At 33.1% G+C, this 18842-nt stretch overlaps 2 protein-coding genes across 5 annotated transcripts in view; one reads left to right on the top strand and one right to left on the bottom strand.

Annotated features, from left to right (window-relative positions):
• LOC131943413 (D-beta-hydroxybutyrate dehydrogenase, mitochondrial-like) overlaps window positions 1-18842 on the top strand; it is a 143521-nt gene that overhangs the window by 38896 nt on the left and 85783 nt on the right. The gene's annotated exons all lie outside the window — the stretch shown is intronic.
• On the bottom strand, window positions 3377-16101 carry LOC131943409 (zinc finger protein 883). Of its 4 annotated transcripts, XR_009386889.1 has the most exons (3): window positions 15904-16101; window positions 5702-10505; window positions 3377-3587 (listed from the first exon to the last, which is right to left on the bottom strand). XR_009386889.1 is itself a non-coding variant. In XM_059303512.1 (2 exons), exons 1-2 carry the CDS (start codon window positions 15967-15969, stop codon window positions 8649-8651), a joined length of 1923 nt encoding a protein of 640 aa, XP_059159495.1. In that variant the 5' UTR covers window positions 15970-16101; the 3' UTR covers window positions 5610-8648. The 4 variants fall into 4 exon arrangements, 3 of the variants coding, with proteins under 3 accessions (XP_059159495.1, XP_059159498.1, XP_059159497.1); XM_059303512.1 differs by lacking the exon at window positions 3377-3587 and having other exon boundaries at window positions 5610-10505; XM_059303515.1 differs by lacking the exon at window positions 3377-3587 and having other exon boundaries at window positions 5610-10505; window positions 15967-16101.

Here is an 18842-nt window from a genome sequence, read left to right as displayed (position 1 = left end):
AACAGGTCTACTATAGCAGAGATTGTTGCGTAGAAAAATAATTTAAAATCTACAAGAGCTATAGTTTGAAAGGTAGGTAAACATTCACACTACTTCCATGACTTACTGCCCTTCTTTAAAATAGGGATGCCCACGAAGCTCTTTTAATAGTTTTGTACTATGTATATTAAAAAGCAATTAATTCTCTGAATTGTTACTTAAATAAGACGTACTATACAATAGTATAGCTATAAAAATCAATGTTTTCAAAATTGATATTATAAAAGCCAAAAATGAAAAAATAAACATAACGCGAGAAACCATTCACGAATCAAGCTAACGTCTTTATATATTTTTGACGATCATATTTATGATCTGCTCGTAACTCATGATAATTGGTTTGGACTATATTATTTCTGGTTTGTTCTCACAGAATCGTTATATATTGCAATGAAATAGGCTAAATTACTCAGTTAGGATATAGATTATATATATATATATATATATATATATATATATATATATATATATATATATATATATATATATATATATATATAGGGGGCCCTAATTTTTTCTTTGCGGGGGAGCCTTTTTTTTCTAGTTCCGCCACTGCTGTGAATGATGACTTAAGGCCATATAAAATAAGAAAAATGGAGTTAAGTCTAGAAGATGGATGTGTACTATGGGGGTCAAGGGTTATTATCCCCAAAATGTTACAAAAAGAAGTTTTAAGAACTTTACATGATACCCATCTTGGTTCTTCCAAAATGAAGAGCCTTGCACGATCGTGGTTCTGTTGGCCACATATGGATGCTGATATTGAAAAATATGTAAAGCTTTGTTCAAGCTGTGCACAACATTCAAATCAACCAGCTACAGCACCTTTGCAAAACTGGGATTGGCCAATCGAACCATGGAAACGTATCCATATAGATTTTGCAGGACCCTTCATGAAAAAAAGTTCTTAATTGTTATTGATTCACATTCTAAGTGTTTAGAAGTTAAAATCATGAACACAATCACTGCAAGTGATACCATTATAGAACTTAAGGAAATATTTAAAACCCATGGATTACCTGATCAAATTGTTTCAGATAATGGGCCTAGTTTCACTGCTCATGAGTTTAAACTGTTTTGTGTAGCAAATGGTATTGAGCATATAACCACATCACCCTATCACCCTGCTGGGAATGGTTTGGCTGAAAGAGCGGTAGGCATATTCAAAACCGCTATGGTAAAAATGAGTACCGGTAACAAATTTTCTCTCAGGGAAAGAGTAAACAGGTTCTTAGCCAAATACCGCACAACTCCTCATATAACAACAGGTGTTGCACCATGCGAATTGCTGTGTGGTAGGAAAATTAAAACTCACCTTGACCTACTACATCCAACTGTTCAAAGGTCTGTTTCCCAACATCAACATACACAAAAAGTAAATCATGACAAAACATCCATTGAGAGAGAATTTGAAGTTAATGATAATGTGTATCTGAGAAATTATGGGAGAGGGGAAAAATGGATGCCAGGTCAAATTGTTCAATGTACAAGACATGTGTCTTATAAAGTAAAAACAAATGATGGACTTATTGTCCGTAGACATGCAGACCAGTTAAAAATAACTTGTGCAGATAATAAGTGTGAATCTGTCAATCCCACCAAATCTGACCGGCTCACACCAACTCAGTTTGTTCCACAACCAAGTTCTGTTGATATGAGTGAACCAAGTAGTCTAGAGTCAGAAAATGTAAATTCTGGAATTAATTATTTAGATCCTAGACTTCCTGAGCTAGAGAGTCCAGATGGTCAGAATCTTGAGTCACCAAATCAAAAGCCACTGAGAAGGTCAAACAGGTCAATCAAAGTCCCAGATAAGTTAGACCTATGATTTTAAAGGTCACGGGGACTTTGACATCATTGTTTTGTATTTTAATTATGTTGTAGCATATTTTGCATTTGTTTGTAAGGGTGTAATCTACCTTATGATTCAAGTCATATAATGTTCATGTTACAATATATTTGGTGATTTTAGGATACTATCATTTGTTCTATTGAGAGCTGTGTTGTTGTTTCCTAAAGGGATGTAATATATTGAGAATTGTGAAGTCAAGGGAACTCACTCTTCTTGTATTAGTCTTATATTTATAATGTTGTTTTGAGTTATGTCCCTTGTATGTCATGTGTCTTCCGGTGGTAGCTGAATAAAGACTAGATACATCAGCATGGTTTCATTGTCCAGTGTATCATTATAAAAACAACAATCTATTACACTTTTAGCGTGAGGGGTGGGGAAATACTAATTTGAAGTTAGGTGGCGATTTATAAAATATTAAAGTTAAAATCTTTGTTGGTGTTGTGTTATGCGGGTTAGGGTTCGCTTGGAGTTTAAAACGGTTTAATAAATTGTAATAGGATTTAATAAAAATACTCTGTGTTGACAGAGATGTGACAAGATTTTGGAAAAATATCGATGTTTTACAAAAAAAATTCAACAGCAATTTTGAGGGACGCGGTAGAGGGTTGTAGGCTGAGGTGTAACGTCATTTTATGGCAGATCTGGCTTTTTATGACAACGTACGACGGAGGGGGTGGGGGTAAAATCGTCAAAAAAAAAGCTTGCCGTCATTTATGGATGACCCCTAAGTCGCTTAGTTTCTCTAAGCTTCAGAAAACGATTGATATAATTTAATTTATTGTTGGTTTTTTGCACGTTTATGCATGATTTGGCTTAGGTCAATATTTGGTCACATAATTAAGTGAACAAAAAAATGTCTGTGTGTATGTATGTGGGGGGGGGGGGAGGTGTCCTTTTTGCATTATTACACCTTTCATCCAATCGACATGAAATGAAAAACTATGTGAATTTTGAGCATACTCAATCGATCAATGGGAGGTTTCCCCGTAGTGCTGCCTGGAAGAAACTCTTGATTCAACGCCGGCCTTAGTATATTACCTGCCAATTCTCGGCGGATTCGTTATTTTTTAGTTGAACATGCATATTAAATCAAAAGCCTTTCCCCATAGCGCAGCAATAGGTGCAGTGTTTCTTCCAGACTTTTTTCTCCGGGGGGGGGGGGGCACTTGAAATTTTCGGGGGGGGGGGGGGGGGTAGACTTTCTTCGGGGGGGGGGGGGAGAGATGCCTGGAAGAAACTCTGAATAGGTGACGGGTCAGTTAGTGCTTAGATGTGATGCATATAGCTCCGAGAACCTCACTACAATTAGCATAATTTATAGAGTAGACCCGTAAATTTAGGCGCGTAAGAATCTTGTTTATCTTTAGCTTATAGCGGAAAAAAGACTTTTTGTCAGTTGTAAAATATGTAATTTATGAAGAAGTCATTGAAACACATACGAGTTAGAAACAAAATGAGCAAAAGATTATTTTATTTCGTCATCCATTTATTAAGTATTTCGCTTAGATCTAGGCCCTTCTTGTGTTCTCAATCTACCTTTGCAATTATTGCGTAGCAAACATCGCAAATACTCCTTCTATCAAGCAGGTCAAATGCCGTGTGTAATAAAGGCGTAGCGACCCTTCCCGGCACCCGGGGACAAACTTTCAATTTGGCGTCCCTCTAGGGCTGCATTGCATTTTTTATTTTTTACCTGTGAAATGTATGATTAATTAGCACTTTAAGAAAAAAATCTGGAATCATTTTTCTATATACAATAAAATGCAAACTAAAACATCTGCAAATGCCGCTATACAAACATAATTGTACTGTTGCTGGGTATAAAACCAAACGACAAACTTGGACAAAACGTAAATTTGCTATTTTAAGGGTAGAACTAATGTTACCGCCATCTTGCCTACGACCCCCCATCAGCTACATGTCCTATTACTTCCCCCACCTTGGTTAACTACATATCATGGTTCACCCAACGACCTCTGACCTGGCCAATCGTAGTTGCAATAAGGGCCAATAAGTATCAATACATTTTAACAATATTTAAACAATATTTAACTACAGGCCGAAAACTGACGCCATTGATTTGTCTCGTAGTCATCAGACCTGTTTTATTTGCCGGCCCAAAACCCTTGTTGAGTGTTCATCTGATCTGGTTGTAATAAATTGTTTTAGTCTGTAAACTACCCACATAAAGTGTAGCCTAGTCTTCATCGGACTTTCATGTTATTATAAAGCAAGCTAAGTGTTACTTATAATTTATAGGGCTTGTAGATGTTATAATATTATTATTACACGAAGAGCTTGTCCTGCTTGTGATTTAATTCACGAAGACCTAAGCGGTCATTCATAAATGACGTCACGCTTTTTTTTGGACGATTTTTACCTCTCCCACCCTCCCCTTCGTCACATGTCGTCACAAAAGGCCAGAACCCCTCCACAAAAAGGACGTCACACCTCAGCCGACAACCCCCCCCCAAATTGCAGTTGAATTTTTCTTAAAACATCGATATTTAAAAAAACTTGTCAGCAAAGAGTATTTTAATCACTTCCAATTGCAGTTTATTAAAACCCGTTTTTTTTCTAAAACGCGAAATAACGGCTAAAACTCGTTTTCTAACATTGTTTTTTTAATAATTCAAAAGTGTGACGTCACACCATCTCAACCCCTCCCCCTCATCACACACCGTCACAAAATTAAGGACCCCCTCCCCCCTACGAGTGTGACGTCATTTATGGACGATCCCTTTCAACATCGAAGTTTCACGGAGCATTAGACGAGTTATGTTCAGAGTTCCCCCCCCCACCCCCCGACAAAAGTCAGAGTCCGTCCCCCCCCCCCCCCTGGAGAAAAAGTCTGGAAAAAACACTGGTCATGTTATTGGTGTATTTATTATATTGGTCATTACACATATAAGAATGTTATTCTGATACTATTGACATTTATAATTTCTTGCTGTACATTGACCTTTTGAAAATTATGTTTTATTTTTCGTTATATTACATCAACACGTTTTGAAGAGCCAATTAGATATTTTAATTTTTTTTTAAATTCTTCAGAAGTAATTTTTTTTCTGAAGAGCTTGATACTTACTTATATACTAACCCAACCACATGTCGATCAATGAATTCCAATTTTACATTTAAAAAAAAAAAATATGCACTTAATTAAATAGCTTTGTTAATGATCAAGTTAATGCCCTTGATTCTATCTGTCTCACTATTCTTCTAAAAAAGAACTCCTTACTCATTTAGCTCCCTTAAAATAAAATTAATAGTATAAACAAATGTAATAGTAGTAATCATTGGGATTGTGCACTTTATGTAGTCTAGCTATAGAAATTTATGACACAACAATCATTTTTTTTTTAGAAAACAACTCAAGACTGCAGGATATCCCAAAGTCATTCATTTTTATTTTACTTCTTGTTGATAAAAAAAACTGTAAAACAAGAGTTTGAAATTTGAAATGTTCCCCTAACAAGCATAAGTTGTCTGACACTGACCTTCACATACCTGGCACCTACAGGCTTTGGAGCATCACAAGAGAGAAAAACATACCCCAGCATTCAAAACCCTTTGGTCTCATTGGAATTTATACATACAGAAAGTGTTGATAGAAATACAATAACAATAAAAAAAAAACAATTTAGCTATTTTATTTTATAAAATGTTCATGTTATAATGTTATAATTTCTAAAGTCATTCATTTTTTTTAAAATTTATTTTATTTATTGTTGGAAAAAAAATGGTAAAACATGCGTTTGAAATTTGAAATGTTTCCCTAATAAGCATAAGTTGTCTGACACTGACCTTCACATTCCTGGCACAGTACAGGCTTTGGAGCATCACAAGAGAAAAAAACATAGCATTCAAAACACATTGGTCTCATTGGAATTTTTACATACAGAAAGTATTGATAGAAATACAATAACAATAAAAAAACAATTTAGCTATGTTATTTTATGAAATGTTCATGTTACAATTTCTTGAAACTAAGATACCAAAATGTAACAATTGCTGCTTAAGAACAAAGCAAGCATTAGTCACTGGAACAATAATGAGCATCTTATTTATACATCTTTATGCTATTAATTGTAAAATATTTAATGGATCCATACTTGGTTCCTAATAGAAATTTAATTTATCCAGGTACTAAATTACCATTTAAAATTCAATCTCAATTCAATTTATAATAATATCTGCATTAGTGAAGACAATAAATACATTTCAAGGACAAACATTAGGAAAAAAAATTTTTTGGGGGGCAGTCAGTTTTTACATATGGTCTGTGTGAGTTATACATTGCAGACAGTAGAGTTTGGTTATTCTATACCTCTCAATATAATGATTACGGTCATTTAGCAAAAGATGAAAAAGTGTTAATAAAAAAAGATTGCTCAGAAGTTTTGATGTCACTGTACCTGTTGGCCAGATGCCACTGTGACTGCTGGCCTGATGTCATTGTACTTGTCTAATGGAGGTTGTTTTACCTGTCAACCTGATATTCTGTCATGTTGCTGTATGTCTGACTGAGCTGTTTGTTAGTAGTGTAAATGTGTAAAGTTAAGAATGAGAATTAAGTAACAGTAGGGCCTACATATATTAAAAACATCTAGTAAATGTAAATAAATGAATTGAACTTTGTGTTTTATTTTAGTTAGCTTCTGTTATTGTTAATAATGTGTGTAATTGGTTTGAGCATAATTAGTTCACTTCCTTGTCCCAATGTATGTGCAATGTCAATTTTATATAATTTGAAAAGAATAGGCAAATTAAATGTGTGGCCTGAACATAACCATGCCAGTATAAAAAAAAAACAACCCTGGGTTTCTAAAATCATAGCTCATTTCTCCTATCAAATACATTTACAAATAACACAAAAAAAGGTAGGCTACATAGTGCAATGGATTACTATACAATCCTGTGGGTCTGGGTTTTTTTTCCAGACTTTACTAAGAATTTTATTATACACATTGCAAGCTAAATAAACCGGGAGTTATCTCCCCTAAACTTTATCGAATATCTATCTATCTATATATATATAAAGCAATGTATGTTTGTGTGTCTGATTGTCTGTTTGTCCTTTATGCATTACTAAACCTCTCATCACATTGCCTGGGGAGGTTTCTGTGGAAATTTTTTTTAAAAATTCGCCGGGGTGGCGCCCCGGCAGGGCGCAATTTGTTTTTTCTGTATATACGGTATATAAAAATAAAAGTCGATTTTGGTTTGACGCCGTTATCTGATAGCCACGAGACTTTGGGGGAGTTGATTAGAACAATTCAGGGCAGGGTTCTGTAAAAAAAAAAAAATCCTTTTTTAATATCGCAAGGGCGGCGCCACGGGAGGCTGCGATTTTTCTCTATATATGGTTTATAAAAATGATTAGATCACTCAATGGTAGGGTTCTGCAAAAAAATATGTTTTAATATTGCAAGGGCGGCGCCCCCAGGGGGAGCGGTTTTTTTTGTCTATACACGGTATATAAAAATAAAACTTGGATGTGGTTCATCCGAGTGCCATGAAACTTTAGGAAGTAGATGAGAATACTCCCGAGAATATTTCTGCGAAAAAGAAAACTAAAGTTTCTTTTGGGCGGCGCCATATAGGGTACAACTTTCGTCAATACACGGTTTGGCGCCCAGAGTTTTAGAGTGACTATGTTGGCACTTGGCATCCGTTAATCAAGGATCCTGCATAGCGAGTAAGGGGTACTACTATATTCAGCGGTAAAACAACAACAGGCTTCTAAAAATAACTTTGCAACGCGAGGAAATCCTTCTGTACAGTTTTGTCACCTTGCCAAAGATGAAAAAATAACTTTTTGAATATGAAGACCCTACTGTAGAGTTTCGTCACTTTGCGAATGATGCATCTATTATAAGACGATCCAGTACGCTAGTTCATAGTAGTTCTTATATAAAAAAACAACAACATACCTGTAACGGTATTCAAGTAAACATGTTTACAGACACACATACACACAGACAAGATTGCAAAATTATGTTTTTCCGTATCAGTGAGGTGTAAAACGTCCAGATTTGCACGAATCTAGTTTTATTTATTTTTGCCCAATTACAAGACTTTCTCTATATTTCGCATATACGAGAAAGTAAAAATGTACACATGCAGCTGACATATTAGAATGCTATTTCCTTTTACAGTCAGAATACAATTTCTTTTTAGACTATGTGTAAAAATTGACATGGTATACTCTTTGACAAAACAACCTTTTCATAATACAAATATTAAAATTAATAAACTATGGATGACCACTTAGTTAAAGTTATGTGAAGAGAAAAAATTATAACAAGATATTCAATAATAATTTGCTTAAGAATTAATTATTGATGTTAAAAATGACATTAAATTGGTTTTTAGTCATGATGAATTTCCTGGCTTACCTCTAGAATGATTTTTAATGAGTATTTAAATTAGATAATTGACAAAATCTTTTGTGACAAACATCACATTCATGTGGCTTATCTCCTGAATGAACTTTGGGAAAATCTTTTATGACAAATACCAGATTAATGTGGCTTGTCTCTTGAATGACTTTTTCAAGTGCACTTAAATAAGAACTTTGAGAAAATCTTTCATACAGACATATGGCTTATAACTTGTAAAAACACTTATATGCCATAACAATTATTCTTCTCAGTCAACTTTTTGTGACAAATATCATTCATGTGGCTTCTCTCTTTAACGAATTTTTTTTGTGTGGAGATAAACAAGAAATTTGAAAAACCCTTGGATGTCAAACATTACATTCCTGTGGCTTATCTCCTGAATGAACCTTTTTATGTTTTCTTAAATTAGAATTTTGAGCAAACCTTTTATGACAAACATCACATTCATAGGGTTTATCTCCTGAATGAACCTTTTTATGTGCTATTAAATTAGAACTTTGAGAAAACCTTTTCTGACAAACATCACATTCATGTGGCCTTTCTCCTGAATGAACTTTTTTATGTTTTTTTAAACTATATTTTTGAGAAAACTTTTTATGACAAACATCACATTCAATTGGCTTATATTCTGAATGAACCTTTTTATGTGTACTTAAATTAGAACTTTGAGAAAACTTTTTATGACATACATCACATTCATGTGGTCTTTCTCCTGAATGAACCTGTTTATGTGTTTTTAAACTAGAATTTTGAGCAAACCTTTTATGACAAACATCACATTCATAGGGTTTATCTCCTGAATGAACCTTTTTATGTGCTATTAAATTAGAACTTTGAGAAAACCTTTTCTGACAAACATCACATTCATGTGGCCTTTCTCCTGAATGAACTTTTTTATGTTTTTTTAAACTATATTTTTGAGAAAACTTTTTATGACAAACATCACATTCAATTGGCTTATATTCTGAATGAACCTTTTTATGTGTACTTAAATTAGAACTTTGAGAAAACTTTTTATGACATACATCACATTCATGTGGTCTTTCTCCTGAATGAACCTGTTTATGTGTTTTTAAACTAGAATTTTGAGAAAACTTCTTATGACAAACATCACATTCATGTGGTCTTTCTCCTGAATGAACCTGTTTATGTGTTTTTAAATAAGAATTTTGAGAAAACTTCTTATGACAAACATCACATTCATACGACTTATCTCCTGAATGAATTCTGTTGTGTTTACTTAAGCCAGAACTTTGAGTAAACCTTTTATGACAAACATCACATTTATATGGCTTATCTCCTGAATAAACATTTTTGTGTTGTAATAAATTTCTCTTCTGACCAAACTTTATATGAACAACATCACATTCATGTGGCTTATCTTCTAAATGCATTTTCAAATGTGTATATAAGTTACATTGATAAGAGAACCTTTTATTACAAACACTACTTATGTATTGCTTATCTCTTGAGTGCTCTTTTTTATTTTTACTGAAATTACAACTTTGAGAAAGATTCTCATGGTCACCATCATATTCAACTTGCTTATTTCCTTCTTGAGCTGTTTTATGTTTACTTGAGTTAGAACTTTGAGAAAACCTTTTGTGTTTGTGACTAGAAACAATCTGATATCTTTTGTCTCTAGAAAACTGGAGATTTTCTTCAACTTGAAGTTCAAGCCTTTTTTGTTTTTTATCCTCAAAAAATAAAAATCCTGTCAATAAATCTGGTTTTGAATCTTCACAAGTTGATAAAGTTGTGACTTCTGATTTGTTATCTTCAGATGTTGATAATGTTGATACAGAAGGCTTTTTATCTTTACAAATTAAAAACTCAGATGTAACATCAGGTTTAACATCTTGCAAGCTTATAAATGATTTGTTGGGTGTAAATTTATCAAAAGATGAAAAACTTGAAAATTCTGTTTCTGTGTCTTTAGAACATGAAAATTCTGGTGTAGTATAGGGTTTAACATCTTGAGAAGCTGTGAATGTCATGTTGGGTTTTGCATCAACAATAGATGAAAATGTTGTAAATTCTGTTTTTATATCTTGAGAAGATGAAAATATTGTTGATAGATCTGGTTTCAAATCTTCAGAGTTTAAAAATTCTGTTAATTTGTGTGACTGTTCATCTACAATAGATAACATTGCAGCTAAATGCTCTGTTTCCTCTTCCATTCTTGACTGCTTTTGATAAATCAACTGATGATTAAAAAAGTTAAAGTTAAAAGTGGTGATTATAAAGTCAGAATAAAGTATTATTATTAAAATGGCAAAATTAATGGCAGATGTGATCTAAAAACAGATTGCCAGTAATGCCATGGGGTTCCATGACAAATGATCTCAAGGACAAATGATATCACGGACAAAATATATCAGGACAAATGATCTCAGACAAAATATCTCACAGGAAAATTTTAATAGTGTAGTTGATGATTTTAGTTGATCTGAACTTTTTTTATTGACAGTTAATATCGGTTGTTTACTTTTTTACGCATAATAATTGTGAATAAAATGAATTTGTTAAACCTAACAAGCCATCAAAAGATTTATCAAACTTTGTCGTAGCATTTGATTCGAAAAAGTAAAAATTACAACAAACTTACTCCTTTAGCCTGAAAGGTATAATAAATGATAATGTATAAAACAAATAAAGTAATGGTTGTTATACAACATTAAGGTTCAAAACATGCGAAATATTTCTCAAAAATGTGAATGGGTCTTCAGGTTCGTGACGTTAAACTATTGTTTTTATAGCATCATCAACCCAAACATAACGTTTACGTTTCTTTGCTGGTACACTGTTTTGATCACACCTCTCCAATACTATGTGATCATCTATTGTGTGAACTCTTGCTCGACATGTTCGCTGTTTGTTTAAATAAGTATTTGTCACCTGATCATTAAGGTGTGACCGACGCATAACTATTGACTTTAGATGAGAGTTGTATTGTCCATGGAGGGTGGATGTCTTTCCCTTAAGGCATGTCTCTCCTATCAAAGCGGGCTGCAACCTTGAAATGAAGGTGTGTCTTTATTGTTATTTCATTCTCTTTGATCTAGTTTCGTCCACCTGACGTGGTAGGATTGTCTCATGTTTGTCAAGCTCACCTACGCTGTCTATCGAAAAAAATCTTTAATCTTCGTATACTATATTACTAATACTAACTTAAAAATGTTTAGTGCAAAATGACAAATTTATACTCCAAACATTTCTTACAATTATTATATAGGCCTATAAATAATATTAAAACTTAATAAACAAAACCATATGACAGTCAATAAAAAAATATTTCAGATCAGCTAAAATCATCAACTACACTATTAAAATTTAGGTGAGAGATATTTTGTCTGAGATCAATTGTCCGTGGTATCATTTGTCCTGATATATTTTGTCTTGGTATCTTTTGTCCGTGAGATCATTTGTCCTTAAGATCATTTGTCCTGAGATCATTTGTCCTGTCACCTGATAGGGCTATCATTAGATTAGGACTGCATATTAATATTCTTTAAATATTCTTAAAAAACACAAATGTGTAATCCAGTACTGCTAATTTTGGCTAACAATTGAGGAAGTACCAAATGTGCTTAAATCCTCTCACATCCAGTAGAGGTTATATATATTGTCACTTGGTTGGCAGGAAATAAGAACAGTGTTTATTTCTTTGAACAGATGAGAGAAAATATTGCATATTTCTTCGAACATAAGACTTAATTGGCAGATAAAAAACAATAACACATTTTATATGTCAAAAGATACTTGTTTCATTAATTCAGCTAAAATTCAAAATATTTGTATTGAAAAAAAAATTAATGCTACTTTCTTAGACAATTTCAAGCCCTGACCTTTTTTTTTAACTTAGCCATTAACCCTCAACCCAACCCTTGACCCTAAACTTAAGATATAATGCATTAGAGAAATAAAATATTAATATCATTAGCACTAATAACAAAAAAACTCAAAACAGGTTTCAAGTGCAAAACCCATACTTGATATTTCTTCACACTAGCGATTGTACCATGCAGTGCTCGAAATAAATAGTAAAAATAATAATAATATATAAAATTAAACAAACCTCTCTTAATAATTCTAAAATATACACTTCAATTAAAAATTTCTAAAAATATGTAAGCCTACAAATAGAAGCAAAATATAACCTCAAGATGTGAGAGGATATAAAAATAATGTATTTTATCTATTGTTGGTGGCTATAAAATAAGTATTTCCATTTAATACATTATTCAAGTATCTAAAAAAATATTAGTAATTCCTAAAAATATACTTGCATGGCAAATGGTCATGTGATCTGTTTGTCTTTTTTGTACATTATAACAAGGCTTTTTAGGTGCACAAACAATTGAGCAAAAAAAAGTTACATAGCTTCTCATTAGTTCCCCATGATTCTCTAGGCCTGTAAGTTATTATAAAAAATTTTGCTGCCACAAAACATAGTCTACATTTAGCGACTTTTTCAATAACATTGTCTGCTTGGAACATGTTTGCAAAAAAAAAATAATTCTTTAATTCAATTATTTACATTCAGCTATTGCATGTAGCATTTGTTTTTCAAGTTAGAGACTAAATAGTAAAGGCCAAGGTTATTCCCACCTGGTTGAGAATAGCAGTATTTGGGTTATTTCCAGCAGACTAGGAATAGCATCCACTGCTATTCACAGTCAGCTGTCATTTTTGCTAAATACGACTGGGAATAGGCCTAATATTTTACGATAACAAAAGCATTTATTGTGACTGGGGAATGAAGTATCATTGTTTCATAAAAAATTTTTTTTTTAGTTTAGCCTTTAGTTCATATGTGCTGCGTAGTATGGAGGTCTTAGTCTCAGTGATCAATTATAGACTCTAACTAAATCTATACTAATCAACCAGGGCTTTCTATCTGCAAATATGTCAGCAATCATGTCACAAATGGAAAAAAAAATTGAAAATATTAACCCTTTCATTAACAATTGCAAAAAATACAATTTGGACAACAGGTGGTCTATATCACATGCCATCCATAAAAAAGTATTTGATGGGTTCAAACCCACACTATCTGGCATGGTAACCAGCCATATGTCCACTTGACCACACTGCTTCATCAACATTTGGGCATTTTTAACAATAAATGTATAAAACAAAACAGTCACAACTGCAAATAGCCTTATTACAGCTATTTACAGTTCAACAGTTGACTGGAAATAGACACTTTGAATAGTAAATAGACTAGATCAATATAAAAATATTGAATCAACACTAACCCTAGCATTTTAACTTATTATTTACTTATGTATATAGCCTTAATACAATGTTAAGGAGGGAGCTTTTGGTTGGCCAATGTGAATGGGCAAAATAGGAAATCATGTTGAAAGCTATCACTATTCTTTCACTATCACTGACTTTCAGTGATAGTCTTTCAAGCAAGAAACATTTAAATAAATTGTTTTCCTTTAATTTCATCATGATTTGTGTGCAGATCAAGAATAGATCTAGATGTTTTATAATACAGTGTTAATAAATTCATAGAAATTAAAATTTTGTAAAAGTAGGGCCTATTGAAAATATTGGAACTGTAACAAAGGAGAGATAGCGAGCATCGGCCGTGTTTATATTTACAGCCTCTAGATCTTTTCTAGATCTAGTAAGTTACAAACTGAGGCAAGACCACATGACGCAGAAGGAAAGTCCATTAAATTATAATATAAAACAATCGGCCCTAAAACAAAAAATTCAATCTAAACAGGCCTATAGCCAGTATAGGGGGAATTTATCTACCAGTGTCAGATAATAGAATCTTATATTATTTAAAAAGGGGGTGTTAGGTTAATGCAATTAATAATGGTAGGGTAAAATCTCGATATAGCGTCGGTTATTAGTCCGGAACTGTACAGCACTAAAAAACAGTAAAACCATGGCGTAGTCAGTCGAGCCTTTACAGAAACCACCAGAAATACTGTAAACCATCATTTATTTGCCGCCATATTATTGTTAATACATAATGTTTAAAAATGTGCAAGGATTGATTTTAGTTGCATTTTAAATAGTTTTGCTAATTATTTTATAATTATTTTAAGTGTATGTGCTGATTATTGCTGCTACTAAACATTATTCTAGTTCTTCTTACTACTTTTAACTTTAGTAAATCTAATCGTCTTATTTTACTAACAGAACTAGAGCTGGTTGTGGCAAATCTTCTGCAGGTTTTTTCTGTGTTTCTTAAAAAAAAAAAAACATTAATTAATAATTACTACACTCGACTTTATTAATAATATTTAGATTTACTAATTGTTGGTAATTTTTTGTCAGTTAAACATTAAATTAAGTTAAAACATTAATTTAATGCACTTGACTTAATTTTTCTTTCAACGGTCAAATAAACTATGGTTTACAGTAACAAATGTTACAGAAAAACAACGAACATTACCAAATAATTTCCTACGCTATATCGTGATTTTACCAATGGCAGTTATCTAAAACTAAATACACATGTGACATTGCTGACTGATGTCAATGCTAACCCTGTCCTTAAGCCTTAACTCTTAACCCTAACCCCAAACCTAGTTACTATAAGTAGTTTGTCCTACCATACCCCTAACTAACATTTCTAATCATAAAATTATGATAAAATCTATATATATAATTCTCTTCTGGGATCAGTTAGAAAACAAGCTGCAAGCGCGCCTTTGCAGACCCCTCTCTATCACTATCACTACCACCCCACCCCCACATGATCTGGTGAGCGGTGTTCACTCTGTTTACATTTTACAATCACAGAGACGGGTTTGGTGACGGCTATTAGGGGCAGATAATTTAGTTTGAAACGATTTTAAACTTAGAGGAAAGCAAATATTTTCAATGGCAGCATTGGTACTGTCGAATTCACAAATTATAAATTACTGAAAAGTAGAAAAAAAACAACTAAATAGCGGCATATGATACGCAGCGGGTCGGCTCGTAAATATTAAATAATAATAAAATAAATTAGTCGAGAATATTAGAAGTCTAGGTAATCTATCGTTTTGGGTACGTAAAATCGCCCGCGATTTGTAATGTGAAAAACAGGTGACTCCTTAAATTTTAATAATTATTTCACATTTTGAGGAGGATTTATGACTTAAAAAATTTAAAAATATTTCCTTGATTCATTTATGTACCTGTTTTTAAACAATTGAATTAAAACTTTTCCGTAATAAATGAAGACTAGCGATGTTTCCAACAGATGCAACCATGCTCATTTACTAGAGCAGCCATCTTGTCTAAGTTTTATTTTTATAAGCTTTAGCGCCAGATTGAGGGGGAAACCACTCTATTTTACAAATGGCTGCTGTTTAATTGTTTATATAGTAGCCAATATAATATAGCAAATCTTGCTCTCAGACACTGCTGTTTAAAGTTAATTTCTGGCCTATATCGATATATTTAGCCATTGATTTAGGTTTATTATTCATTTATCTATAATATTTGACACAAAAGTATGACAATATACTTCTATTAAAGCCTTGACAATGAAGTAACGTTTTCGTACATAAATAGCCGCGGGCGATTTTACGTACCCAAAACGATAGATTACCGAAGTCTAGAACTACTAACAACCCAACACACCTGATTTATGGATGAGTCTATTATCGGACATCGGTATCTAAAATCATCCTGAATGAATATTACCATGCAATCGCCAGATAATAAAATAACAGCTAAACGGATAAGTTTGTCTGAATTACCAATCTCGACAACATCCGAAAAAAGGAGCCATCTTTTTTTAAAATGCGCCGTATTTCACAGAAAGCGCCGGTAGGTGGCGCACAGGTTAGCAACAAAGCGACGTGTAAAGCGTTAAGTGGCGAAACGGAAGTAAAGAAATTTTAGTATTGTCCGTATTGGCGAAATTCTTTTTTGGGATTTAAAATATTAGATACGAGCCGGCCCGCGGCATAACATACGCCGCTATTTAGTTGTTTCTAATTTTCAATAATTCATAATTTGTGAATTCGACAGTACCAACGCTGACACTGAAAATATTTCTTTAAAACACTATAAAAGTAGCTCGTTAAGGACCATAACCCCCCCCCCCTTCCTTCCCCCCCTCCCCCCCTACGTTTAAAATCGTTGGCTCTGCTTGTAAACATTTAGAGTGAACACAGCTCACTAAAACCATGTAGGGGTGGGGAGGTAGGGAGAGCGTTTGCAGCTTGTTTTCTAACGGCTCGAAGAGGAGAATTATATATATAGATAGATTGATTATACTATACTTATAGTTATAACCGTTTTTGATTTCCTCAAAATATATCACAAATGCAATATGTAATTTTGTGTATTGAAAAAAGGATAATCGCAGCGCAAATCGTTGTTACAAAATAATCGGACGTGTTAATACTCAATTATTATACGGAGAAAAAATGTCTAAAATATGAACCGAAACAAAAAATACTGAAATAAAATAAATATTATTTTTGTTCGTGTTTTTTTTTAATTTACAAAAACTGAAATCATCATTTAAAAGCACAGTTAAGGTCATTTTTACATGCTTTTATTTAACTTAACTCCTCGTTCTTTTTTCGTCATGTCTGGGTCAGAGTTTCTTTCAGGCATCTCTTCTTGGGGGGAGGGTGATTTAATGGATTTTATATAGAAAACATACGTTTACCAGTGTCCGCTTACCCCCCCCTCCCAGGTGAAAAAAAAATCTGGAAGAAACACTGGTCTGGATGGAAACTTTTCTAACAAAATTACACCCGAACCGATGTGTTTTAAACTTGAATGTACTTAGGTTAAGATCTGATAATGCAATGTGCCACGAACTTTGACATAATTAGAGATGTTTCGTTCCTTTTTAAAATCAATTAAATATTCCTATGGCCTATAGTGCACACTTGCTTATAATTTAAGGCCTATATCTAATATATAAAGCTCAGTTCTGTATGTAAAACTACATATGTATATCGTTGACATACTTCCATGGATTAAAGTGTTAGAATATTACCGTGCGCATTTGTCTAAATTTATGAGTTAAAAAATTACCATTGAAAGTGTTGGGAAATAATTTTCATTTTTCAAACTGAAAGTAATAATTGTCGGCATGTTCATTAACACAATTTTTAAAAAAAATATCATCTTTTACAAAAATTCTAATTATGTCTTTTTTTAGTCCTATGGCGCTTACTTCCCTTTGATAAATTAGGAAAACACAATTACTTCCCTTTATAAAACCATTGCATTAGTGGAAAAGCATTTACTTTTTATTACTTTGTTTTGGTGTTGGGAAAAAAATAATTACATAATTAGCGGGGATTGATCAAGTGCAAATGTTGTAGGTATTTTACGGATAAGCTTGGAGTATTATAATTGTTCATTAAATTGAAACAGGCGCGTTCGTTTAAGTGAGTGCAAAAACTATGAATAAGTTGGGGTACTATAGTCGTTTATTAAGCTAAAACAGGCGATTCTACCCCGGGCGTTTATGTTCGCGTTTTCTTTGTGTTTAGGTGGGTTTGCGTTAGTGGTTGCGTTTTGATTTGGTTCGTTTTTGTTCTTTCTTTTTTTCGTTTTTGTTTGTGTTTTTTTCTTTGGGTTTGTATTTGAGTTTTTGGTTGGTTTTGCGTTTGGATTTGGTTTGTTTTCGTTTGCTTTTTCGTTGTTTTTTTGTGTTGGTATTGGTGTTTGTGTTTGGGTTTGTTGTTAGGTTTTTGTTTTCGTTTGCTTTTTTGTTTGTTTTTTCTTTGTGTTTGTATTGGTGTTTGTGGTTGTGGTTGGGTTTGTTGTTAGGTTTTTGTTTTCGTTTGTATTTGTAATTGTGTTAGCGTTATGTTTGCGTTTTGTTGTTTTGGTTTTGGTTGGTTGTGGTTTGGGTGGGCAATGCCGGGTATAGAATGATTACTAAACACACAGGTAATGGTCTTTAACAGAAAGGTTTTATTACAGAAGCCAGAGCAGGGCCTGGCCGGGACGGCTAGTATAATAAATATAGGCTTTTTTTACTTTCTCGTATATACGTAGTATAGAGAAAGTATTGTAATCGTGCAAAAAAAAAAAATCGAGATTTTTACAAATCTCGACGTTTTACACCTCACTGATACGGAAAAACATAATTTTGCAATCTTGTCCGTATGTCTGTGTGTGTGTGTGTCTGTCTGTCTGTCTGTCTGTCCGTGTGTAAACACGATAACTTGAGTACCGTTACAGCTAGGTTGATGAAATTTCATATATAAGTATTTTATCAAAATCGTAGATCCGTATCAACTTTTGAGCGATTTCCGATAACCGGAAGTGGTACTTTTCCTACTTTGAATTTTTCAAAAGCCTATAACTTGAGTACTATTTCAGATAGATAAATGAAATTTCACATGTAAGTAAAAGATCTAATTCTCTACCTTCTGTTAAATTTTGAGTAATTTCCGTTGACTGGAAGTAGTAATTTACGCTACTTCCGATTTCTCAAAAAACTAATGTAAATTTTTAAAGTACTAATAATATTGCGCACTATTATACGCGTTTTTATTCGGCGTTTGCTTGGTGCGCAATGTTTTTTTTATGAGATTCTATTC

The sequence above is a fragment of the Physella acuta genome, unplaced genomic scaffold (genome assembly GCF_028476545.2).
Source record: "Physella acuta isolate Inbredline_101_S28 unplaced genomic scaffold, ASM2847654v3 ptg000454l, whole genome shotgun sequence".
Lineage (NCBI taxonomy): Eukaryota > Metazoa > Mollusca > Gastropoda > Physidae > Physella > Physella acuta.
The sequence above is the reverse complement of the archived record's forward strand: the minus strand, read 5'-3'. Positions and strand labels throughout refer to the sequence as shown.